The sequence below is a fragment of the Neolamprologus multifasciatus genome, chromosome 5, assembly GCF_963576455.1.
Source record: "Neolamprologus multifasciatus chromosome 5, fNeoMul1.2, whole genome shotgun sequence".
Lineage (NCBI taxonomy): Eukaryota > Metazoa > Chordata > Actinopteri > Cichliformes > Cichlidae > Neolamprologus > Neolamprologus multifasciatus.
This window is the reverse complement of record NC_140443.1, coordinates 3,982,319-4,009,563: the sequence shown is the minus strand read 5'-3', so window position 1 is coordinate 4,009,563 and position 27,245 is coordinate 3,982,319. Positions and strand designations below refer to the sequence as shown.

At 40.3% G+C, this 27,245-nt stretch overlaps 2 protein-coding genes across 2 annotated transcripts; both read right to left on the bottom strand.

Annotated features, from left to right (window-relative positions):
- Positions 1-2,476: 2,476 nt before the first annotated feature.
- Positions 2,477-6,534, bottom strand: LOC146517851 (uncharacterized). The gene is made up of 5 exons (XM_085161210.1): positions 6,268-6,534; positions 5,955-6,108; positions 5,733-5,875; positions 5,329-5,436; positions 2,477-3,101 (listed from the first exon to the last, which is right to left on the bottom strand). Exons 1-5 carry the CDS (start codon positions 6,341-6,343, stop codon positions 2,962-2,964), a joined length of 621 nt encoding a protein of 206 aa, XP_085017336.1. The 5' UTR covers positions 6,344-6,534; the 3' UTR covers positions 2,477-2,961.
- A 2,981-nt stretch (positions 6,535-9,515) lies between these two features.
- On the bottom strand, positions 9,516-21,840 carry LOC146517850 (uncharacterized). Its single transcript, XM_085160206.1, has 5 exons — positions 21,551-21,840; positions 20,729-20,864; positions 19,900-20,066; positions 12,686-12,970; positions 9,516-11,974 (listed from the first exon to the last, which is right to left on the bottom strand). Exons 1-5 carry the CDS (start codon positions 21,615-21,617, stop codon positions 11,799-11,801), a joined length of 831 nt encoding a protein of 276 aa, XP_085016332.1. The 5' UTR covers positions 21,618-21,840; the 3' UTR covers positions 9,516-11,798.
- Between the last annotated feature and the right edge of the window lie 5,405 nt (positions 21,841-27,245).

Genomic DNA, 27,245 nt, shown 5'->3' with positions numbered 1-27,245 from the left:
CAGATGACCTGCTCTACCTCCTGAGCTACAGCCACCCACTGGCAAAGATGAGTAAACCGTCACTAGGTTTTGGATAAAGTGTACACTCACAAACCTTTCAAACCTGCATTTGAAACGTTGGCTACCATAGCAGTATAGTATTGCAACATGGCATTTGAGTCTTTTAACTAAAATAGGAAAACAGGAACATAAACAGTGCCATCATTGCCAGGCCTGGCCCACAACTGGTTGACATACAACCTGCCATGACACCAGTCAGTCAGAAGTGCCAGCTTGATGCCAGATCCGGGCCAGACCTGTTTTCTATGAGCCTGGGCCACGTAAACCAAACCACAATTGGGCCAGATGTGGCATGCCATCACATAGACAGTGCCATCTATGCCAGGCCTGGCCCACATCTGGATGACATACGTCTTATCATGTCAGAAGTCAGCCAGCAGTGCCGGCTTGATACCAGATCCGGGCTTGCTATGTGGGTGTGGGATCATCCAGAGAGAAAACAGGATAAAAGCCAGACAATATCGGAGGTCCTTCGGAGTCTGCTGGACTCTGTCAAGGACATTCTATGACACTGTGGTAGCAGCCGCCTTTTTCTATGCAGTGACCTGTTGGGGGAGCAGATGCACGGACAAGGACAGGAGCAGGATTGACAAACTGATGCAGAGGTCTAGCTCCGTGCTGGAATGTCTTCTGGAATCTGTGGAGGTGGTGGGCGAGAGGAGGATGTTAGTATAGCTGAATTCCATCATGCACAACCCACATCACTCTGCATGAGTCTGAGTGTGCTGAGCGGCTCCTTTAGTCAGAGACGGAAACACCCTCGCTGTAGGAAGGAGCGCAGTTAGACTCTAAAACTTTATTTCTTGCATATTTGTACAACCATCTATCTATAACACATTCTGGGTATGCATGTACATAGAACCTCAGCTACTGTTGTATATATTGTATTGTATTATATATCTTATTATCTTCTAGTCGTCTTATCTTATATCCACTGTGGAAGAGTGTCTTAAAGAGGTTCTCCCCATCAATATTTTTTAAAAAAACAAAGTAAAAGAATTATTTCCTAATGTTCCTGGCAAAATATAAAAAAGTAGGGTTGGCTCAACACTTACGCAGCACTGCACATTTGACATCAGCTGTGTGTGGCATGCTGCAATACTTTTATTATTTTACATACAAACTATAAATTGGGCAGGGGCGACCTCTGCTGGCAGGTTGCACTTATGACTTGTGTAGTATTTTGTTTTGTTTCATTTATTTTATTTTTGTATTAAATTTTATTACATTTATTTTTGTTTCTTTCAACAGTACTGTTCACTGCGTTTCAAGACAAGATACAGCATAATAAAATAAAGATATCCAGCTGGCAGGGATGTGGTCGTACAAACACCATCTGCAGTGAACACAACACAGGACAACAAAGGCTCCTGTTCAGGCTCCTGAAATAAATAAGTTAAACTGTCCAATGCTGTGCTTTCATACACATGAAACATGTTATTAATTATTTACTTAGGCTTGTTTATAAAGGATATATTAAAGTGGAATAATGCTATTTAAATAAAGTGTTAACTAATACACTTCTTAATAGCATGTAGTTACAGTTCTAGGATTTTGTTTTGTTTGTTGAGTATGAATCATGTTAATGGTGTTTCATCACAAATTCAGTACCACAACTTGATCCTCATCAACGTTGTTGAATGTGAGATTTGTAATTACTACACAGGGACAGTTGTCTACATAAACACAGACACTGTGGCCACGATTAAGGTAGAAATGGTTTCATTTGATTCCTCTTTTTATTTGAGTCGATATGTGTGTTTTGGTATCTGTTTGATTAAAAAAAAAAGAATAAGAAATTCATCATTGAGTCATGTAAAAAGAAATTAACATCACTGATGCAAAATTTCAAAAAGCAACAACACAAACATGTTCAGAAATTAGGAACACTTATTTAATTGTGTGGATTCTGATTGAGAGCTCTCCTCATGTAAACACAACGTAATCCACAGATTTTACATGTCTTTGAGAGCCGAGGTTCAATTAGGGAACAGATAATAATGGGTTGGATTTATATAGCGCTTTTCAAGGCACCCAAAGCGCTTTGGGTGCCTTGACAATGCCACTTTACAATGCCACTATTCATTCACTCTCGCATTCACACACTGGTGGAGGCAAGCTACGGTTGTAGGCAAGGAGCAGACTGACAGAAGCGAGGCTGCCATATCGCGCCATCGATACCACCAGTAGGCGGTAGGGTAAAGTGTCTTGCCCAAGGACACAACGAGCAGGACAGAGAGCCCGGGGATTGAACCAGTGACCTTCTGGTTACAGATACGCTTCCCAACCCCCTGAGCCACGGTCGCCCCAGATACAAAAACACTGTATTTTTCTAAGAAAACTAAATACAAAAGCATACAAAGGTATACACATTCATTTTATAAACATCTTTAAATTACATACTTTTGGTTCTTAGTTCAATCTTTTTTTGTGTATTTATTTGGATGAAAGCTAAGGACAGATTTAAACATGGGGTTCCACCAACCTTAGAAGTGATTACCTTAGTGTCAATTTTAATCCAGAAAATAACACTATCACACATTTGACGACCTCAGCACTGGAACAACACACACACACAGACACACACAGACACACACACACACAAAATTTACTGAAGGTCAGAAGTAATGGAAGCTCTGTAAGTTCCGAGCAAAGGACCCAGGCGAAGGCCATACAGGAACAACACAAAGCAGCTGTCAGTACACACAATAGGCATGGCTGCCATTTGTAGCAACTACAAATACCTAAAAAACACATTTTAAACAAGAATCGACCTTATCATACTTAACATGGTTTACAATATTGTTTTGGATAGGCATACACAGCATTGTTTATACATTCATCCCTGGGTCTTTAAAAGCTGTAGTGTGGCGTAGCAGCAGTCTGGTAAGCTGTATACATTTAAGGCCTTGGATTATGAGAAGGGTTGTACGGTGCTGGCTGAGGGTCCTCTGAATATGGTGGCGGTGCAGTAGCCTGGCTTGGAGGTTGCAGAGGGTACATCGGCTCCCCGGTGAACAGCACTGAGTGAGTAGGATTGGCTGAAAAGACAAAAGAAACTGATTTTCTATGTTTATATTGTTATTGATCAAATTATTATTTCTAACTCATTAGGCCATATGAACATTTTAATAGTAAATGGTATGAAAAGTCAACAAATTTAATAATTTTGTTTATAACTGTGTATTGATCCACGTAACAGAACAAAGAAAGGTGCTGTCTAATAGATCAAATGGACCATCAGCTCCCTCCTGTTTTTAAAAAAATTAGTCAGAAATCGCGTGAAGTAGCAAAACTTTTATGTTAGTGCCAATCAGATGATGCTGTCAAATTTACACTCACTGACCACTTTATTAGGTACACCTGTTCAACTGGTGACTAATGCAAATCTGTAATCAGCCAATCACATGGAGGCAACTCAACGCGTGTAAGCACGTCATATTTCAGAAACTACTGATTTGCTGGAACCATCTCTAGTGTTTACAGAGAATGACCGGAGTGCTTTGAGCTGACAGGAAGGAAACAATAACTGAAATAACCAGTTGTTACAACCAAGAACGTCTCTGAATGCAGAGCATGTTGGAACCTTGAAGCAGATAAGATAACCTTGAAGCAGAAGACCGCACCACTCGTCTCGGCTAAGGAAAGGAAATGTTGACTACATTTCAAACAGACTCTGCAAAACTGAACAACAGAAGCTTGGAAAATCGTTGTCTGGTCTGATGAGTTTCAAATTCTACTGTGATATTAAGATCAGAATTTCATGTGAACAACATGACAGCTTGGATCCATCCTGCCTTATGTACAGTTAGACTGCTGATGGTGGTGTAATAGTGTGCAGGATATTTTCCTCAGTGTTGGGAAGGTTGCTTTTAAAATGTATTCCATTACAGAATACAGAATACATGCCCCAAAATGTATTCTGTAACGTATTCCGTTACGTTACTCAATGAGAGTAACGTATTCTGAATACTTTGGATTACTTAATATATTATCATGCTGTTTACAACTACATGAATGTACTATTGCTGTGATTTATTACTGTTACTGAAGGTCCGCGGCTCCGAACCGTAGTAAAGGGACCTCTGGCTAATACGGTGGGTTCTGTGTCGGGCTCGTAGCCGAAAACTAGCTTTACTTTGTTGTCTGGGTCAACTTTGCTAGTGAGAGACAGAGAGAGGCGTTGAAAGGCTGCTCCAACGGAACTTATTGTTTCAGAGGAAAACACGAACACGGTGTACAGTCGAGTCTTAATAGCTTACTTACAGCTGGGCTCGTCAGGCTCTCTTCTTGGCTGCAGTGGTTATTATTATATTTACATGCTTCCAGCTCCCGTTTCTGCTCGATGACAGCTCGTACTTTTCCTTTTTCTCCCTCCCTCGCTCACAGACACATAACGCGTATGGCAGTCCATTCTCCCTGCAGCACGGACTACACTGCCTATGATGCTACATTCTTTAGAGCTATACCTGTAGCATTCTGCCTGTTAGCTTAGCACAACAACAACAGGCGCTCTCTCACCCAGGAAACACAGAGAGAGAGCGTCTCCCTGTAACCATGGCAACCGTAACGCTGCCGCCTGGAACAACAGAACGTAGCTGTCAAACAAAACCAAACAGTCCTGACCCGCCACAATATGAAACAGGGAAGTACCGCCGTGTAATCCATTTATTTCAACAAAGTAACTGTATTCTAAATACCACCTTTTTAAACGGTAACTGTAACGGAATACAGTTACTCATATTTTGTATTTTAAATACGTAACGGCGGTACATGTATTCCGTTACTCCCCAACACTGATTTTCCTGGTACACTTTGGGCACCTAAGCATAAATTCTTTATCAGTTAAATGTCGGAACCCATGTAACTGCTGACTATGTCAATTCCATCTTCTGATGGCTCCTTCCAGCATGAAAACATCCTCTATCACGTGCTCAAATCATCTCAAACTGGTTCCTCCAACATTATAGTGAGTTCACTGTTCTCAAATTGGGATGGTGTCATGTGAATATGGACCAAAATCTCTGAGGAATGTTTGCAGCACCTTTTTGAAGGCAGCAAAAGGGGTTCAAACTCGTACCAGCAAGGCAACTTGAGTGTATATTAAATCACAGCACAAACACAGATACATAGCTTCATCAACACCTGGGTGTCATCAGCCAAGCTTGCTGCCAACTTTAAAAATGGGAAAAGTTGTCAGTTTACATATTTTATTATATTTTATTATATTATATTTATTATGTTTTAAAATAGAATGAAACAACTTACTACTTTCTTGGTAGGAGGGTGGTGGAGCTGTGGGCATGGGCGGGCCTGAAGGCACAGCCTGGTAGCCTGGGTGTGGCGGCTGCTGAGGTGTGTTGGAATTTATCACAACTGGAAAAAGTCAAAGATTTACTTCAGCTTGAAAATGAGTTTAAAGACAACTGGGAAAACTCCCATCTTTTCTAATCTTTTTTAAAAAAAATCCAACATTAGAAATGACAGATTGCTGTTTTATTGTTCATGCATCAGACTGTTTCTTGTTTCCAAAACTTCCCAAAAATCCCACCTTATCAACTGAGAAGGTGTCTGGCACATAAAATCTCACAAAACAGACAGTACATGTCTATAAGAAGTAAAACTCATTTCATTATTTACAGTGTCACTGCTTGTAACTGTGACCAACTTACTTATCTGTCTTTGAGTCGGCCTTTTTTGACATTTACTGTAGCAAAGGCAGCAAGGAACCAAACAGCAGATTATGAGAACCACACACAGCAGAAGAATTAAACTCCCGACGACGATTCCTACAATCAGACCGATTTGGCTTGTACTGCAAATAAAACATGAAAAAAAGCTTTAATTTCTACTCACATTTGCATCATGAAAAAAGGTTAAATAGAAGACCACACCTTTCAGAACTTCCAGAACAGGATTCTTGATTTAGCTGCTTGGACTTATCCTTGCAGCAGTATCTTAGATTGCATGTGCCACAGCAGTACTTGCTACATTTTTCAGCATCATGTGAGAAACCGTACGTACCCACATAGCTATGGCACAAGTCGTCTGTAAGACATGAACGAGGGTAAAGTGAAGAGAGCGTAAGAGTTGAACCAAAGATCTGGTAGACAGATACTGTAGTGATGGTAGACAGAAGACAGTAATACACAAACACAACGATGAGATCTCAGGCCTGATGACATAAATATCATAATAAAAACTCACCTGATTCCACTGGGATCAAAAACACACACAAAAGACACACGAGACAAGGTAAGACACTTGAAACTATAAGAGACATGATGTCGTGTAAAAGGAAATGAGCTTGACAGGGACGACTCTCCCTACTTGTGTGTCTGTCACACCCTGTGAAAGGTCACCCAACAACATTCCTTCAATAGCATACATGACTTAGCTTTAGATGATCAACAGAATGCAACTACTCGCAAATAAACCCTTTGAAAACAGTACAAAGTGTATTAATCAAAGGTTAATCCTAACAGTTAATTTTTAATTTTTTTAATTTTTAATTTTTAATTTTTTTTAATTATTTTTAAAAAAATTTAATTTTTTAATTTTTTAAAAATTTAAAAATTTAAAATTTTTAAATTTTTAAATTTTTAAATTTTTATATTTTTTAATTTTTTAATTTTTTAATTTTTTAATTTTTTAATTTTTTAATTTTTTAATTTTTTTGTAATCTCTTGCCAGCAGTTTTTAAACTTTTGGGAACTAAAGCAGTCATATACCAAATTTAAATCAAAACAGCTTCCCATTCTTTCTTAGAATTAGATTAAAGCTCCTCATTATTTTGGGGTCATATTTTTTGTTTCAAATAAGTCAAAAGTTTTCCTCGGGTAGCAGATGTGAACAATCGAGGCCACAAGCTAAAATGCATCAGTCAAGCAGTAAAGTTGCACTTTAGCTTTTATTACATGCGTTTTTAGTACAGAGCCATCCTTTGACTTGACTTGCTGAGATAAGAATCACCTTCCCTGATAAGGAAGTAATCTCAGTAGCCATTAATGAAGCATTTACAGATGTGCAAGAATTGCTCATTTCATCCCAGATGTTTTCTTTTGATGCATGCTCAATCATCCAGATAGTTAAATCCCCAAAGGTTGTTTCTGTTCATCTGGACGTAGCGTTTTCAGTGGGAGAAACGTTTCGTCACTCATCCAAGTGACTTCTTCAGTCTCAGCTGTCTTATAAACAGTATATTTGCACAATGACTGAAAGCAGCCCACTGAAGGAACAATGGGCTTTTAATTAAAACAGCATCAAATCCTAGATAAGTCAATACATAAATTAACAAATTCAGGATATTTACAGACACCAGTACTGTAGTCACTGGGTTGCTTCCATTAACTTTACTCCTTTACACCACAATATCACGGACTGCTACTATACCATATAAGACTTTGAAATCAAACCAGATTTACTTCATTAAACCATCTAAAATCCAGAAAATAAAACAAATTCCTGAAGACTCAAGTTTAAACTCAAGTTTAAACTCACGTTTAAACTGGTAATGTGAGACTTGGGTCTCACATTACCAGTTTAAATGTGAGTTTCTGTTGCTGTGCAACATGTGAATGGAATACTTTTAAGCAGCTCCGCCCAAACGTCCTCTGAACCAGTTACTGTTTGTTTTTTTTTATCTTGTCTCCACCCAGTCTCCGCTGATTGGGCTGGTTACACTTGTGCTCTTAGATCAAATCCTTGTACACTCCCCCCATCCCCTTACTCCCACCAGCCACACACATAAACACCATTATTAAATGTATGCCAAAATGTATTTTTGAATGTTCCATTTTATGAAAACTAGTTTAGCAGGTACTAAAACAAGGGCTGGTCGTGAAGCCTTAAATCCACATCATAACTCTGTTATGTTGCTTGGCCTGTTTTCCATGATAAGCTCAGATGCAGAGCACAGGACACTCAACTCCTTTCCTCATCTCTCAGATCTTTGATTTTTTTTTTATACAAGTAAGTGATCAACAGCCCATCTAAGCACCACCATGGTGTACCCATATTTTTGCTGCTTCCAGCAGGATAACGTGCTCGGCCACAAAGGTCATCTCAGACTGGCTTCTTGAACATGACAGTGAGGTCGTTGTACTCAAACGGCCTTAAAGTCACTACGGGTGGGGGGAAAAATCGATACTGTGTAGTAACGTGATATTTTGTTTGATAATAATGTATCGATACAGGGACAGCAGAAATCGATATTTTGTTACAAAAAAGGTTTTTGTGCTCTGACTTCAGAGCATGTTGATCCTTTTTCTGAGCAAGAATCCTGACATTCCTTCACTGTCCAAATGTGTTTAACTTTTTTTTGGCAGCAATTCAATTCAATTCAATTCAAGGCGCTTCATAGATACAGAGAAAAAGCCAACAATCATATGACCCCCTATGAGCAAGCACTTTGGCGACAGTGGGAAGGAAAAACTCCCTTTTAACAGGAAGAAACCTCCGGCAGAACCAGGCTCAGGGAGGGGCGGCCATCTGCTGCGACCGGTTGGGGTGAGAGAAGGAAGACAGGATAAAATAATAAACATGACAGTTTACTTATTTTAATTTAAGACATGTTTTATTATAATTAAGTTTAAAACTTTTTTATTTAATGTAAAATTATATTTTGTTTTAATTGACTTTCAAATTCTTCAGTTGCTGAAGGGGCTGCATAGTTTTCATAAACTGCATAGTTCAGAATAGCTATAATTGTACCAGATGGTTGATTCAGTTAAGTTGGACTAGACTGTAATACAAACCGTTCAGTTTGTCAACAATAAAACTGAAATGAGAGAAAGACTGAGTGTGAGACTTTGATATTAGATAAAATGAATATTGATAAAGTTTACCTTTATGTACAGAATCTGAATATCGCAAAATATTTTAAAAAATTGCAATAATATCGTATCGTGCGTTAAGTATTGTGATAATATCGTATCGTGGGATGTATGGTGATTCCCACCTCTAAAAGTCACCAGATCTGTTTCCAATGGAGCAGCAAAGTTGCATCATTGTGGCAACTGTGTGATGATGTCATATCAATATGGACCAAAATCAGTGGGAAACATCACACTGAAAAGTCCATGGAAAGAACGAATGGGAAACACGTCAGAACTGGAGCTCTTAAACAAGCTGGTTGGTTTTCCTATTTACGTGTTAAATAACCCCCTGGAAATACTAAAATAGATAATAAAATAATATAGACTAAACAATAACCCTGTATTAATTAGACTAGATGCCATTATATGAAGTCTTTTGAAATTATACATTAAACATAAATATTAGTGAAGTCATTATTTTCACTCCCCAAACTAACTTGTATTTTATTTTATAATTTTTAAAACGTATTCACCAACATGTCAGTTCATTTTCTTTCCTTTGAGTCTGTCGCCCATTTCATAGCTGTTGATAATATATTAACACAAATTCACCAAACTGAAAATTAAACAACCAGCAACTGAAGAAAAGAAAAAATAAACTTTATTGAACTTTACAATAAGGTCTTTTTCACAAAATGACATTAACACACAAAGAAAGTCCAACATATACTCTTAAAGTGGAATTATTAGACTTTAAAGGAAGCAAGAATAAATCTCTGAAAACAACATAATCTACTGTAATCCACACACGCATCAATAAAATAGTCAACACTGGCCAGAGAACAGAAACCACAGGAAGAACACAAACAGGAAAGCCAACACAAGTGTTTTTCTATTCGTCGGCTGATGTAACAAACAAAACTAGAAACACGTGACACTGCATCCCTTTCGTTAGCGAACATTCAGGGACTCAAACATGAGTAGATCCCAAAGGCCACTGCAGACGTGTGACTGACGCACACTGAAATGTAAAGTTTGCCGCCAAGTCTAAATAAAGAAGGATGATACATTGTCAGAGAAGGTCAAGGTCTGGACGTCACATGAATTGTAACTGTACTTTTCAGCTGAGTCACGAGAAAAAAAAAAGGTCTCTTCAAGTAATTTCAGCCAGCAGAAAGCAGAAGTGATGGCTCTTTTCCACAATCAACACACAAACACGCAGACAGAACAAGTTAAACAACACCAAAGAAACTGTTAATGTTGTGAGAACATTAGAGAGAAGGTTTGATGGCACTACTCAGGAAACAGGACACTGCTGAATATTGTGCATCATCCAAGCCTTCATGGTGACATAAAGCAAACAGACTCCATGATAAGTAGAAAAAGATATTTTAAATGATTTGGAATTGCATGCATGCTTCTGCAGGTAATGTGGCTGGAAGGCACAATTGTTTCTTGTGTTTAACACGCGCTCATCATGTTATTGTTTGGTTAACTGAAAAGAAAAGAATCTCCTTTGGTAAAGTAACCAGAAGCTGCCAGCGCATTTCAGCTCAGTTAGATGTGCAACCCCGTTTACAACAAAGTTGGGATGCTACATACAACTTCACGAGTAAATTCAACTAACAGCTAACTGGCAATAACAAATGATTGGATTCAAAAAGAGCATTAGCAAGATTTAGACGACTTAGATTTAGAGCTGGAAATGGAGTCCGGCACTCTTTAAAAGACCGTGCAAGCAAATAGTTTAAAATATTAGCAACAATTTCTTAAGAGCAGCAAATCACGATAGCCATCTGGAGACAGTGTATTTTACCTAATATCACAAAAACATTCTGATAAACTGGGAAACTCTTTACATAAAAGGACGAATTAAATATCAGTTTTATACTGAAAAATGCTACATGGGCTCGACAACACTGTTAATTAATATAGAGTTCATCTTATTCCAGGATTTTCTGATTTTCTGGGCCTGTGTTTATTTAAGATAGGCTGTGGAAAACGCTCCTGCCTGACCAATCACAATTTAAGGGAGCGAGCCCATCTGAATGTTTGGTACATTAGCGCACACGTTACAGCTAGCATTCAGCATTTTTCTGCAGCTTACACAGCATCCCAGCCCGGTTGGAAATGTGGTTGTAGGACGGGCAAATAAAACCTGAGTAATGACGGGGAAACAAGATCTTGATGCTAATTCTTCTGTGTACGTAAACATCAAAATGTAAAGCAAACCATCCCTGTGTGCGAGGCGTGTTTTGCTGAATTGGAACTGGAGTGTGTGCTGAACACTTGTTAACTACGTGGAATTTGTGTGCTCAGGAAACACTTCTGGTCAACTCACATAACACAAATAACTTTAAGGTATAAACCCTCCAGTGATAAATGCTGCACACTTTCAATTTGTTCCCATGTAACATTATTTACAAGGCGATACAAGAAAAATACAGGAAATAAAGGATCGAAGCACTTCATCGACCTGCAAACAGCTGCCAGATGGCAGTGGGAAAATGGCTACAGACAGTGAGACACCTTAAGATCAACCACTGAATCTGACTGCAGTCACTGCAGAGGTCAGGTAGTTTGGCTGGTGGATAGTAAAGGCAAGATGGATACGCTGAGGAATGAGGCTGAAAAAAGTACTTAAAGCAGTGAGAAACAGTGGTCTCATGTTTCATTTCTCAAAATAACTAAAGATGGACCCCAAAAAAGAAAAAAAGATGCATATTGCATGCCCATGCAATGCAAGTAAAAAACACAATTTTCACTTGGTAACTGTTCAACAGAACTGCTGAATCAGCACCGCCCTAAAATTCCCAAATACAGGCAACAATGAACCAAGTTACTCTGAGGTTTCTCCTCTTGATTCAAAGAACAAACTCCCATTTCAGCCGAGTGCTGCAGCACGGACGTCCACTATCCAGGCTAGGGTGGTGGTGCAACAAAATCTGGGTTGTATGGAGGCTGGACTAGGAAGTCTGCGCCTGCAGGTGGAAGGTTGGGCTGCGGCTGGGTCGGAGGGTTCAGCGGGTACGCCGGCTGGCCGGGTGTGAACGCAGCCTGGCTGTAAGGCATCGGTTGTGGAGGAAAAGCAGGGCCAGCTGGAAACAAAAAATGAAGTTGGCGTGAGGATGAACACAACCTCAACTTCAGCTCTGCAGCTTAAATGTTTCATTTCCCTTTTTAGAAAAACCTCAAAAGACCCACGTCTATGCAACCGCAGTTTCCACCTCTACATCTGAATACAGCTCTTTTGCAAAATTGCAAAATATTATTGCTAAATCTGCAAACATTTAATGAAACACAATAGTTAATAATGTCGTGCATTTCTTTAAAAAAACTCTTTAATTCTATCCGAAAACCTTTGTTTAGCACAGATCAGTTTGAAAAAGCTACACCTTCAGAATATTCTTCTACAATAAAAACTAAACATCTAACCTGCATTTTATAAGTGGCTACAATTAAATTACAGTCATTCAGTCTCAAATAAACAGGGGCTTTCTGCTCAAATATCCTTGATTTGCATAAAAAGTTAGAACATTTATGATGATATAATTAAAATTTTACCATTTTCTTCATTTTTGTGATAAAGAATTCTTTATACTTTTTTTAGAGTATTGTGAAAATCACAACAAATATTGGCATGCTTGTTTGTTTGTTTTAGATATTTTTGGACAGAGCAGCTCCTTTTCCCAGTTAGAAGCTTCAATCAGCATTTCCTCAAACACACTGTTTTGGTGTTCAAAGCCAATTTAAAGCTAGATCAACACAATGTTTTGTTAATTACAGGGATGAGGAAAATTCACACTTACTTGCTTCCTGATAAGATGGTGGTGGTCCTGGTGTGAATGGTTGTCCATGGTAGGGTGATGTGGACTGAGCTGGATAGCCGGGTTGAGCTGGATAACCAGACTGAGCTGGATAACCGGGCTGAGCTGGATAACCAGGCTGAGCTGGATAGCCGGGCTGCACTGGTACTGGCTGGTAGGGCATTCCCTGGTAGGACTGAGATTGTCCAGGTACTGCAGTTGGTTGCTGCGGGTAACGCTGAGGAGTGGTGGTGACCACTGTGGTGTGGGTAGTGGTCGCTATCACAGCTGCAATTAAACAAACAAATAGATTAGAAATATAGAAAACTTTGCTGTTTTACATGCAGTGTAGGAGTACAACTACAGGAGGAATTATTCAGGTATGGAGATAAAAGGATTCAAACTAGTTTCAGGACATCCTCATAAACCCTTATAAATGTTTATTACACACATAACAAACTCCATAGGCATATGTACTAAATCCACATTGGCTTTGTCATGATTTCCAGTGCAGAAAGATTTAAACACATTAGGAAAGTAGAGTCAAAGGTATTTGTACTTCCTACTCTGTTTGTATTCAGGAGGATATGAGATAACAGAGGATTAAAGACCAACCAACAGCACAAATAAAATGATCCAAATGTCCTGAACTTGTTTGGAACGTGCCACCAAGTTAAACACAACTTGCCTTGGACAAATATGAGGCAAGAGCTACGTAACTCTTATCGCAACTTCTGCATTTAATCAACTGTAAAAACCCAGCTGTCGCAAAAAGAAAAGCATGGCAAGAAAAAAAAAAGAAAACAAAAATAGTTTAGTTTCGATTCCTGCAAATGGATCTTCTAACACTACAGCTTAAACACAGAAGACAGGATATCCTGGCTGGTAATTAGCCAAATAATTAACAGCCAAGATCCAAAATGTCTTCAATGTGTATCATAATGTATGGATAATATTAGGGCTGGGCGATATATCGAGTTTTTTAAAAATATCGATATATTTTTATACGAGATATAAGATGTGACAATATCCTTTATATCGATATAGTCCATGTTACGTTATAATTGTAGTTGTGGAGCCGCAAGTTTGCCTCTCTTTCGTCCACTTTTGTCTTTACGCAACGTACTCGGCCTCGCCCCGCCTTCACTGAACACAACTCCCCCTCCTCCACCATCGCTTCACCTGCAGGCAGCGACAAGATGAACACGGCAAATCTCCGTTAACGAGTTACTGCGCATCGCCCCGTGCGTGGGGCTGGACGGCGTCTACGTGTTAGCGAGCTAACCACGCTAACGAGCTAACCACGCTAACGCCATGCACGGCCTGAAATCCTTTCATTTTCTCAAAAGTTGACATATGTGCCTTATGTGTGAATTCTGGTTGTGCTTGATGACCGCGAACCGATTTTATGTGGTACACGGCGCTCAGCAATCTGTCAAAAAATGTTTTACTTCGACTTTGGTAAGCTACGGAGCTGCACTGCTTGATAGATTGTCGGAGCATTACGGCCAGTGTTGCCAACTCCTCAGTAAGGAAAATCGCTATTGGTTGTCCTAAAAGTCGCTAGAAGACGCTAAATGACGTCATCGCCTAATTTGCATAATTGGTCATGCTAATGTAATTGTAACCTACGTTGTTGGAGAGAGAAATAACATCGTGGAAGAGACATAAAGTGAGTAAAAAACGTCCTAAATGCATTTAGAATTTATTTAGAACTACAAATTAAATTTCTTTTAGCAATTATTGTTTTTTTTAATGTCATAATTCCAACCCTGCTCCTTTATCCGGGCTTGGACCGGCAAAAGTGACCCGAAATAGGCACTCTGGTGGAGTTACTTTGTGTGTGTGTGTGTGTTTATAAGTAGTTTTAAACCTGATCCACAAAACAGCATAAGAGTAAAAGAAGAACTGACTGTGTTACAGCACCCGCTGCTCGTTGAGAGTAAAAGCGATATGCGCTTTCACGTCTTTTTTTAGAGAAGCAGGGGTCTCTAAACTCGCTAAATATAGCGACAAAGTCGCTAAGTTGGCAACACTGATTACGGCTACCGAGGAGCCTCGCGGAGTGATACGTACTGTGCTTCAATGTAATATTACCGTATTGTGTGTGTATAAGGACCATAAATGGCACCTGTTAAGTGCCGGTTACGAAGCGGATTTCAAACTCAAGGCTGTCAGTCACGAACTTGGAAAGAGAGCAGCTGTGAAATCTGTCTTTGTTATTATGCTCAGCGTCTTTTAGTTTACATTTTGACTGCACAATTGTGAGCTCTTTGTTATGCACAAAAACAACATTGTTTTCTTTTATTTATGGAGCATTATTATTTAATAAATGCTCAATTTATTTTTGAGTAGCTTTGTTCATGTACATCTATGCTGTATGTTAATAAAAGTGCCTGTGTGACATCTGGGACACAGCTTTGACTAAGAACTCTTTTTGTTCTTACCTTATGGCTTTAAAAAAAATATCGAGATATATATCTTATATCGCCATCCAGCTAAAAAATATCGAGATATATATCTTATATCGCCATCCAGCTAAAAAATATCGAGATATGAATTTTGGGTCATATCGCCCAGCCCTAGATAATATTCTTATAAAGAATGACTGAAAACTGAATATTAATCAGAGAAAGACAAGAAAAGGGTGCAGTTTTAAGTAAACATCATCGATCATCCTCTCTAGCTTCGCCTAATGAAGATTTACACTTTGCTATATTTGATTGAGTCTCTGTACATTTAATGTTAAAGAAACAGCCCTGCCATAGTCACACTCAGAGTGTAAACCCATCGCTGTGTAAGCTCAGTGAAAATGAAAAAAAGAGGGGGAAAAAAACCACCTGCGGGTGTAACGAAGATGTTCTTCAACATCTTCACGACCACTTCCTGTAAATGACGTAGGATGGCTTTCTTTTTTTTCTTTCCAGTCTGTGGCTGTCATAGAAACAATGAGTCACACAGCGTGGCGCTCTGACTTCCTGGATTTGATCCCATCATACCACTGGAACTGAGGCAGCCAAGGAAGCCAGACTGCGTTCCTCACTTGCATTTTAGCCTCTCCGCCAGAAGACTGTCGCCTAACAGCAAAACATTAACCAGCTGACAGGAGGTGTGAGAACTGGGAAGAGCGTTCATTATGGTGAATGCACGTCTCTGTAAACATAAATATGGACGTGTGGAGTCAGATGCTTTCCTCTATTGAGCAGAATTTTTTTTTAATTCCTTTTAGGGAAGCGGATCAAGATGTGGCCATGGACATTAGCGGTTTCGGGTTTGAAAAACACAGGATAGTAGAAAGAACTGTTTCAGGGAATTGTGGAATTAAGGAGGATAAAGTGGAATCTTTATAATAATCTTTATAATCTACCGCAGATAAAGAGTTGAGCGCTGCATTCTTGGCAAAATAACCTGTCGAAGTTTTCTCTTTCCTATTGAAGGCGGGTGTCCTCTTCACCTATATGGGAGATTCCTCTTTCTCTCCTCGTCTCGCCTTCACTAACTGAGAAATGCAACAACCTGCAACAAAGGCTCTGAACTGAGAAGCAGGCTGATGTGTGATTGGTTGCACACACACTCCAATCTCAGCTTTATTTCAGAGGATTATTAATTAGACATATTTGCATAGCAGAGCTTAGACACGTAAATATCAACTAAATTTGATTTCTGATGTTGACTAAAAAAAAAAAATGCACGGCAATGCTTAACAGTGGAAAGAAGTTTGTACAAGAATCCAAATGTCTGCTTCTTTGCGGCAGATCTGCACAGCTATGACTGTACGTTTACACTGATTCAGCTGCAGAAGTATAAAAGAGAAACAGCAGAAACCATGGGCAACCACAGCATGATGTATATTTAAGCCTGTGATTTTGATTTATTTTTGAGGAAAGTAAATAAGGCACATTAAGTAGAGTTACAGGTAGAAAAAAGGCCAGTTCAGCAGATATTTAATGGACAAGACTGATGATGTGGGATATTTTCATTACTGTCAAGAAAGCCAATGAAAAGCTCACAATGTTCCATCTTCCCTACACAGTGTGTGACATCACACTTCCTACTCAAATACTAAAGGTTAAAAAAGAAAAAGGTCCCAAATGAAACCTGTTTAGTTTAAAAATGTGTCAAATATTCATCTGCATGTTCTGGACTAAACAGTGACGCTTTCAGGAACTACTTTCAGCGGTCTTTGTCTGTTGTGAGGAAAAGGTGGAGCACGAGGAAAAGGGATAAACTGGAATTTACAGTCGATGTGATGAAGCGAGGAGGAAATGTGTCAACATAAGCGGTCTCTATTACTCCTTACCAGATGTTGGCTACAGTGCACAGTTAAATGTCACTCTACATGGCTAACAGCTCACAGACGTTGTTATTATGAGAGGAGACGCTTTGTGTTATCGAGCATGGCAGAAAAACATCCGTCCAAAAGGGGAAAAACCCCCACGATGCTTTATGACAGAAATCAAAGAAGGTGAAGAGGAAAGTAGTAGTTAGCCTGGGTCAACTATTTATATGATAGCGAGAGCTTCACGACATCACAAAAATGATTTGTGATCTAAAAATAAACAAGAAACAGTCATAAACAAACTTCTGAGGTGAGAGAAAAGAATAAAGGTTACATAGGCTACACTTAACCTGTGGTTATCACAATAAATCTGCATTGCACTGAACTTCAAACAGCCTCGCTATGTTAATACGACACTGGGAAATGCTATTTGCTGTCTTTAATAGTATAAGTTTTTCTTGGTTTGCTATGTGAGTATTTCCCCAAAAATGTGTTGATCATACTGACTAACAATCTGGTGTATCCAGGAGCCTCGTTTAGAGTGGTGCCAACAGCAAAATAAGGCAGTAGGTCACCCCGTGGAGAGGGGTCAAAGTACGCTAACACAAACAGAGAACACAACCAGATATACCACAATCCTCTGCAAAGTGTTGTGATGATGCCAAAGTTGGTTTAATAACATCAGTTAATTTCTGGCTGTAGTTGGGTGAGATTTGAGAGTGGAAAAAAATATAAAGACACTTAGGAACGCTGGAGTTGTGGTTAAACAGACAGACATAAACACCTGTGCAGGTGACTCTAAGTAGGGCTGGGCCATATCATACCGTTCACGGTAATACCGGCATAATGTTGGGCAATGATAAGAAAATGAAATATCGCGATAGAATTTGGATAAAACGCGCATGCGCAGAGCCTTTGTTTTCATACGCACATGGTGGAAAAAGCATGGCGGCGACGGAGAATGAGAAGGGCGAAAGCGGATCGTTAAATGAAACAGATGAACCAGAACTGGTTTGTAAAAATGCTGCAACTTCACTGGTGTGGAACTGGTTTAGCTTTCGTCCGTCAGATACACAACAAAGCACTGTTTTTGGTAGCGCATGCTAGCGGGCCGCCGTTATTACCATGTTTTTTGGAAAATAAGTCGCACTTAAAATCAATCCTTTGATTTTTCTGAAAGTCGACAGAGCCCCTTATAATCCCGTGTGCCTTATGTATGAATTCTGGTCGTGTTTACTGACCTCGAAACGATTTTATGTACACGGCGCTCAAAAATCTGTCAAATGTTTCATTACGACTTTGCTAAGATTGTCGGAGCATTACGGCTATCGTAGGCGGAGCCTCGCGGAGTGATACATACTGTGCTTCAACATAATATTACCGTATTGTGTGGGTATAACCTCTTTTTAAGTTTTGTGGATATTATACATTATTATGCTGAGGATATGTCGGCCAGTTTCCACTGGAAATGCCTTTTGGTTAAACTGTCAGCAAGGAATTTGCACTGTTAAATTTTTTATATCGCTTTAATGCACATAAAACAGCTGCTTGTTTAAGTAAAAATACATTGATGGGTTTTTTTGCACTAATAAAGTTGTGGAGTTGTAAAGTATTTTGTCTTGTGTCAATTATATCGTCAGTTATATCGTTATCGCAAATTTTCAAATGTATATCGTGATAAATATTTTTGGTCATATCGCCCTGCTCTAACTCTAAGCAACTTAAAGCTGGTGTTTCCATTTGTGGGAAAGTCAAAGTTAAGTACTCAAAGTAAGCAGATTCAAAAGTCAAGTAAAAACATGACCCCTGAAGAGAAACAAATAAAGCAGCATCGTCGTTTGGCACCAACTCTAAACAGCAATTATCTTTAATGACATGCTGAGTCATCGTTCTGACGGCTAAACTCTCACCAAGAGAATCACTGAAAAGCCAAAACTTCTACAACAAACCAGAGAAACACAAAGTGAGAATGAGGAACTTCACTGAAACATTAGGTCAGGTGCTGCACTGTGCCACAGCTGTGCTTTTAGTCGTCAGGCTAAATTTTGCAATAATGAAAGTCATGTGGTGGGCCAACAGGCTTCAAATGAGTCCCCTCATGATCTGCTTCAAAAACTACGCGGATAAATCCTCCAACTCACTAGAAACCAAGAGTCTGGCTTCTTTAAGACATGGCAAAAAAGCAGACATCCGTGTCTATGTAGGTGAGAAGCTCAACAGCCGAGAGCACACAACCTACAAAAGTGCAGCAACATGTTGCAGATGCAGCAGCACGGGCCTACAAGCTGTCGACATATTAATAATAGGAAGTGTCACCGCTAAAGGTTGTGGTTACTTTATGCACAACAATTGCTAAAAAGTAACAATTACTTCAATGTGTCAGAAATCCCCTGAACTGTAGAAGATTCTCCCGGTGCCATGAAAAAGCTTCTTGAATCAGAGACCACATGAGGTTTGGGATGTGCTGTAGATGAGCTTAGGTATGTGACTTGTGTAAGCTTGTTCCCCGAGTCTGCAGAGAAAATGTGCATGCACAACAGCATGACTCACGCTAATGGGTCCATGATATAAAGGTGATAGAAAGATTTAAAAGCACCAGTCGTGCAACGCGACTAATGCTATGTTACATTTATTTATTTCGCCCTCGTTATACGTTTTGCATCTCCGAGTCCTCCTGGTCTGACTGATGCAAATGTAATCATCACACAGTGAGCGTCCACGTGTCTGCCAGCTGTTTTCAACTGCACTGACCTTTCTGCAGGGTCTTTACATCACAATGCACCAGCTGAATGAGCTGAACTCAATTCAGCACATTAACTCTTTATAAACTGCTACTGGTAAGAGCAGATGCTACGATTAGACCCTTATTGCAGCCCTTGGGAAAATATATCGTCCATTCTCGGCTTAAACAATCAAAGAAAGAATTAGTAAAACTTACGGCGTGGTTTGCGGCACATGTTGTACAGGCAACAGCAGGGGCAGACGCAGCAGCAGATGAAGATGAGTAGAATAATGATGAAGCCCACAATACCAGCCACCATGGGTACCGTATTGAAACTATGATACTCATATTTAGCAGTGTTGGAGCTATCAACATTATTGAGACTGAAAAGGAAACAAAAAGAAATTAGTATGAAAAATTGTCTTTATATGACATTAACTTACTACAAAACAGGAAAAGGAAACATTTACAAGTCACCAAGTCAAATTTAACCATTTTAGGACCTTTTTAAAACTGGAATTAATCACAAACCCAAAGTATGATTAAATAATTAACAAGGCTATCATGTATTTACTAGTACGCTACAATTTTCAGACCTTCAAAGCACTACACAACAAAAACAACTCCTGATACTATAGTTCAAGTAGAACCACGGTGCTGCCTCCCTTTCCTCAGTTAGAGTTTGTGTTTGCAGGTGTGTCACTTTCCAAAAACCAGCACAAAACATACAAAAGGCCCTTTTTCTGGGCTTTGGGAGATATTTTTACGAGAAGCTGAATTCACTGTAGTTCAGTGGTTTCAAAGAGAACAGATAACCTGTCAGTCCTACAGCAGGCATGTGGAGGAGTATGGTCTATTAATCTTAGGGATAATGTGAATGAGCTGTAGCTGACTCACGCTTCAGCTTTATGCTGGTGGTCGTGCACAGGAAAACCTTACTTCCTGTTTCTTAACGGCCTAAAACACACACTTGGCTGTAATTACACAGAGAAAAGGGGGGAAAATGAAACCAACATCGAAAATAGATTGAAGGAGAAAAACATACCACTTTTTTTGGTCATCTTCTTCAAAACGTCTGTAATAAGATGAACAACAATGTCTGTAATAGCAGGTCCCACAGCAATATTGTGAAGAGCATTTCTGGAAGCTTTGGCCCGTGTAGGCCAGGCAGTCGTCCCCTGCTGTAACAGAGCAGAAAGAGGGGCAGCGGAAGTTAGCTCAATCGTCAATAAATCATTTCAAATAAATCAATTGGTGTAAATATTAGTTATGAAATTTCACTTTTCAGCACTGCAACTTGGTGACTTTTGGGAAACTGTTGATTCACCTTCAGTTTCATTTCAGAGGCTGTAGCTCTGGGTGTTGTTGAAGTCTACGACACTACAGAGAGGTGATGTTTTCACACCCTTATTTATCCTCAGTTTAAAACCCCGCTGTTTCCACTTTGTGGGTACTTTGGATGATGTAGTTTCCACTGCTGCCAAATTATCTTTCACATGTTTCTTATACTACAACCGAGCTGTACCCTTCTCTGTACCTAATTAACTGGCAGCTTGAGCGACCAGATTATGCTTGATGGTAACTCTGAGCTGAAACGTTAGAAAACAGTCGTACGTAAACCCCCATTAACGTGCACATGGCTTTCAACAAATAAAACGAGGCTGTAACAAACTAATCTTTCGGTCTTTTTAAAAGGTTTAAAACACGAGCTGTAACTTTAACGACGAACGTCTGTGACATCGCCCAAACAGCGGTCTAATATCGATGTGACGCTAACGTCACAGACTGCGTGGCGGCCTGAGACAACACGCAGTTCGATAGCTAATGCGAACAGCGACCGTTTACAGATTAAAACAGTCAAACTTACCGGAAACACAAGGGGACAGGACCACATACAAAGCCAACGCAACAATAGTGGACAGGCCTGGCGCCATGTCTACTCCAACACTCCCGGATTCAGTCAAGGAACTGAGAGTCTTCGACAGCTCCGGAGGAGGAGGTGGTGTGATGATGGACTCTTCGACTGCGGCAAAGCTCGTCTATTCCCGGAGCTGCCTCGCTCGGTTCATGTTCCAGCCCACTGCCAAACTGTTTCTATTCATAGACTGTTTATAACCGTGAGCATATTAATACGTCTTTATACGCGGTTTTTGGCTACGGCCGTAGATGTTCTGTATAAAAACGTTTTACGAAGCGTGAAAACTACAACAAATACGGAAAATAACTTAACGATAACGGATGTTTTTAAAGCGGCTGCAGACAATGTGGCAGACCTCCACAGGAAGTACCTCCGCGGCGGAAGTTGATCATTATTTTTTTGTTTTGTTTTTTGCTTTGTTTTCTCTTTCTTTCTTTGTTTTTTTGCGCTCATTTAGTGACATTTTACAATATTTAAATTAATTTGGGGCTGATTACCCAGAGCCCCAGTGACAGAAGCTCCAACAAGCCTGCAAACAAGAGTTTTTTGTGTAATTTATCTCTAAGTAATAACGGTCACAAATTGACTCGAATTCAACGGAAATGGTTGATCACTGCAAATTGTGAATTTATTTCTTTGTTTAATCATAACTTTAAAAATAAATACGGTGAAAACACGATATTGAGAGCGTGAGAAGTTTCTCAAAGTTTGTATTGTTGCTCATATTGTCTTTGCTGTACACACATGCAGAGCTTGAGCATTTATTATTTATTTTCAGAAAAGTAGTTGATTGACTCAAAGACCACGTGGAAGCCACTGCTGTGTATGTGAGTCAAGTTGCCCCCCCACCTTCTTCACATCCAACAAAAGTGGTATCAAACGTTTGTGCTGCTATAATTTTAAAGATATTAATAAAAAATTCTAATAATAATAATAATGATAATGGATTGCATTTATATAGCGCTTTTCGGGGTCCTCAAAGCGCTGTACAATTCCACTATTCGTTCACTCTCACATTCACACACTGGTGGAGGCAGCTACAGTTGTAGCCACAGCTGCCCTGGGGCAGACTGACAGAAGCGAGGCTGCCATATCGCGCCATCGGCCCCTCTGGCCAACACCAGTAGGCGGTAGGTGAAGTGTCTTGCCCAAGGACACAACGACCGAGACTGACCGAGCCGGGGCTCGAACCGGCAACCTTCTAGAGGTCATCAGAGGTCAACCAGCCCCCCCACATTAATTAAATCAAACAAAATGGGTGTCAATCAACTGTGCAACGTTTGTGCTGGTTTGTGCTGCAAACATTTTTGTTTGTGCTGCTAAAATTGGCATTTGTGCTGCTTCTGTTTTAAAGATATTAATGAAAATGTAAAGGTCAACCAGCCCCCCCACATTACCCAAATCAAACAAAATTGATGTCAAATGTTTGTGCTGGTTTGTGCTGCTATCATTATAAAAAATATTAATAAAATAACATCTTGATGCGTGCTTAATCATCCAGGTAAGTAAATCCCAAAAGGTTGATTCTGTTCATCTGGACATTTTTCAGTTGGAGAAACGTTTCGTCACTCATCCAAGTGACTTCTTCAGTCTCAGCTGACTGCAGGTTTTCCCAACCTTATAAACACATGTGAGGGAAGTTGGCCCCCCTACCTTCTTCAAATTGAACAAAATTGATGTCAAATGTTTGTCCTGCAAATTATTTTGTTTGTGCAGTTTATGTTTCCCTAGTTTTATAAACAGTACATGTACATTGAGACGTTACATCTGTCTTCACTTGCATCCCAGTCACGGAAGCGTTGGAGGTCGTTCATAAGAGATGACAGGATCACCCCAACCTCAGCAACAGGACCACTCTCAGCACTGATCAGTTGTGTTTGCTTTTGGAACTGTGTCTTAATTCCACCCATTTTGCATAAGGGTCAGTACAGGCAGAAACCTGGGTGTGCCATGGGTTCCCCCAGGCCCCTGGTCAAAGTCACCAAACCAGTTCGTAAGCAGGTACAGGTGTGGCCAGAAGGGTCCTCAGAGGCACTGCAAGACTGCTTTTCCACCACAGGCTGCTACACACGACAACACCACAGACTTTCAGGAATATACAGAAACTGTCACTGCCTACATCCCAAAATGCATCGATGATGTCACAGAGACCAGGACTATCACTGTCCGGGCCAATCAGAAACCATGGCTCACAGGTCAGGTTTAAATGCTCCTAAGGTTGACAAATGCAGCCTTCAGAGCCGGGAATTAGGTGAGCCTAAGAACAGCAAGGGCAAACCTGTCACGTGGCATCAGCTACAGCAAAGCTTCAGTGACAGCAGAGATACTTGGAGGCAGTGGCAAGGAATACAAAACCATCACAGACTACAAGCCCACTCTGCAGACCGTGGTGACACAATCCCCAGACAGTGTGTGAAGATCCCTTGCCAAAATCAATACACGCAAAGCTCCAGGTGCTGATAACATCCTTGGACGAGCACTGACGGACTATGCTGTGGAACTCACAAATGTCTTCACAGACATCTTTAACACATCACTAGGGTCAGGCCGTCGTTCCCACATGCCTCAAAGCCTCCACCATCATTACTGTACCCAAGAAGTCATCTACCTCCTGCTTTAAGGACCACCGTCCTGTCAAACTCACCTCCGTTAGTCATGCATCAAATCAAATTATCGCTTTCCTCCAACCTGGATCCATTTGAGTTCTCATACCGGTCAAAACGCTCAACCGATGATGGAATCAACTGCCCCTCACTCAGCCCTCACACATCTGAACACTAGAGACTCATATGTCCGAGTGCTGTTCATAGACTTCAGTTCAGCATTCAACACCATCATTCCCCAGAAACTCATTCACAAACTGGATCTGCTGGGGATCAGCACCTCGCTGTATAACGGGCTGCTAGATTTCTTGACAGGAAGACAGCAGACAGTACGGGTCGACAGCCCAAGAACACTGAATACGGGGGCTCCCCAAGGATGTGTGTTGAGCCCCCTTCTCTTCACTCTGCTGACCCACGACGAGATCTACTACAGGGGTGAAGTTAACCATCTGGCAGAGTGGTGCAGCAACAACAACCTGTCCCTGAATGTGGAGAAGACCAACAGCGACTCTACTTCCTCTGCAAACTGAGAAGCACAAAAGATTCAACCCCCCATTATGAGCACCTTCTGCAGAGGCACAGTTGAGAGTATCCTCACCACTGCATCACTGTGTGGTATGACTCCTGCACGGGGTTCTGCAAGAAAAAATGACAACGGGTAGTGAGAGCAGCCGAGAGCATTGTGGGGTCCTCTCTTGCCTCCCTCACCCGGAGATCTACTGCGCCTGCCTCATCTGGAAGGTCCTCTCCATTACAGGTGACTCCACTCATCTCTTCAACAACGTCTTCAGTTTGCTGCCATCAGGAAGGATACTGAAGAGCCTCCGGGCCAGAACACGCAGACTGAGACAGCTTCGTCCATCAGGCTGTCAGGATGCTGACCATCTCTGCATCGAGAAGGGGGGCCCAAGGGTATCACAATGCTGTGATTGTAGCCATTCCCCACTTTCTGTGAATGGTACTCATGGCCATTGATCAGTAGGCTTTGATTAGTTGTCATTGATCAATGGTCATAAGAATTTGCATACTAACAATCATGGAACTAACCCCCCAGCATGTTGTTCATTCAGTGGTGCTAGTTTCCTTCACTATGCAAATGTAATGTTTATAAGGTTGGGGAAACCTGCAGTCAGCTGAGACTGAAGAAGTCACTTTGATGAGTGACGAAACGTTTCTCCAACTGAAAATGTCCAGATGAACAAAATCAACCTTTTGGGATTTACTTACCTGGATGATTAAGCACGCATCAAGATGTTATTTTATTAATATTTTTGAAATGATAGCGGCACAAATGAAAATGTTTGCAGCACAAACGTAGCACAAATGTAGCACAAACATTTAACATCAATTTTGTTTGATTTGGGTAATGTGGGGGGGCTGGTTGACCTTTTGACCTTTACATTTTCATTAATATCTTTAAAACAGAAGCAGCACAAATGCCAACTTTAGCAGCACAAACATAGCACAACTGATTGACATTTTGTTTGTTTCCATTAATATGGGGGGTTGGCTGACCTTTGATGACCTCTAGAAATTCTTTATAATATCTTTAAAATGATAGTGGCACAAACGAACATTTTTGCAGCACAAATGTTTAACATCAATTTTGTTGGATTTGAAGAAGGTGGGGGGGGGGGGGGGGGGGGGGGGAACTTCACTCACATCTGCTGTGTTTTGTCATGTCAGTGATCTTTGCCACATCTTTTTCTGCATGGATGTCTACGTCGTTTGAGTTAAGAGCAGGGTTTATCGAGGAAAATGTTTCCTAATATTTTAAAGACTTGAAGATGTAATGAAGTCATCCTAGAGAACGTAGAGCAACACTTAACACCGGTAGGTTGTATTAGAGGGAGAATCCGAACAGCACATTTATCTGGCATCTATGTAACACACACACAACCAACCGTCTCAGCCGTGGGCAAAAAGATGACGGTCAATACAATTCTGAAAGGTAATTTATTGACACAATAATAAAAGATGAATCAGTCCAGTGTCCCATTTGTGGATCAAGTAAAAAAAACACAGTCCCAAGGCCAGAGCCAACTATGCCAGCTTCACAGAGAGACAAAATAACACCTTCACTATATAATTCATAGCACAAAACCCATCCATCCCAAACATATCAGGTTTCATCACATTACAAACCTGCACAGAGAGATAAAATAACACAGCAGTATTTGTACTGTGGGCTACAAGTAGGCTAGTGTATCAGAGCAATCAACTACACCTGCCTCTAATTAGTCCAACCCCATCACGGCCATTGGCTTACCAGAAATGTGACACACACACACACACACTCCCAACCCAGTGCAGCTTCACACAATAATATGGAGATGAATTAATACAGGCACATTAGTCTACCATGTTACATCTATCCATGGCTGTGTGGCTGAATCACTGTATCAGCTCTCTGTTGTTAGGTCTGAGGTAACAAAGGGGAAAATCCTAATAACATAAAAATGTTTTTGACCCTGCTGAACCTCTACTGCACAGGTGTCAAACTCCAGGCCTCGAGGGCCGGTGTCCTGCATGTTTTAGATGTGTCCTTGATCCAACACAGCTGATTCAAATGGCTAAATTATCACCTCAACATGTCCTGAAGTTCTCCAGAAGCCTGTTAATGAACTAATCATGTGATTCAGGTGTGTTGACCAAGGGTGATATCTAAAACCTGCGGGACACCGGCCCTCGAGGCCTGGAGTTCGATACCCCTGCTCTACTGGCTTTTTCTGCTTTGTTTTGTTTTCAAAATCACAAAAGGTAATTTTCAAATTTCAAAATGTAATTTTTTTAATTTAATTACATTTACATTGATTTTATATAATGGGGAGGTTTTTTCTTTTTGTTTTCGTTTAAGGTTCTGTTATACCGCCTCCCTTCTCATCGATTTTGTTGGGTTGTTACAGGATTGACTAGTTCTTATGACTACCAGTCCTTTTTGTTGTTTAAAAAATACCAAATACCATACTCTTTCAAATCTGAAATAAAACATTTTTTTCATGTATTGCTTATTTTGTTATGCAGTGATATTATATTTACTG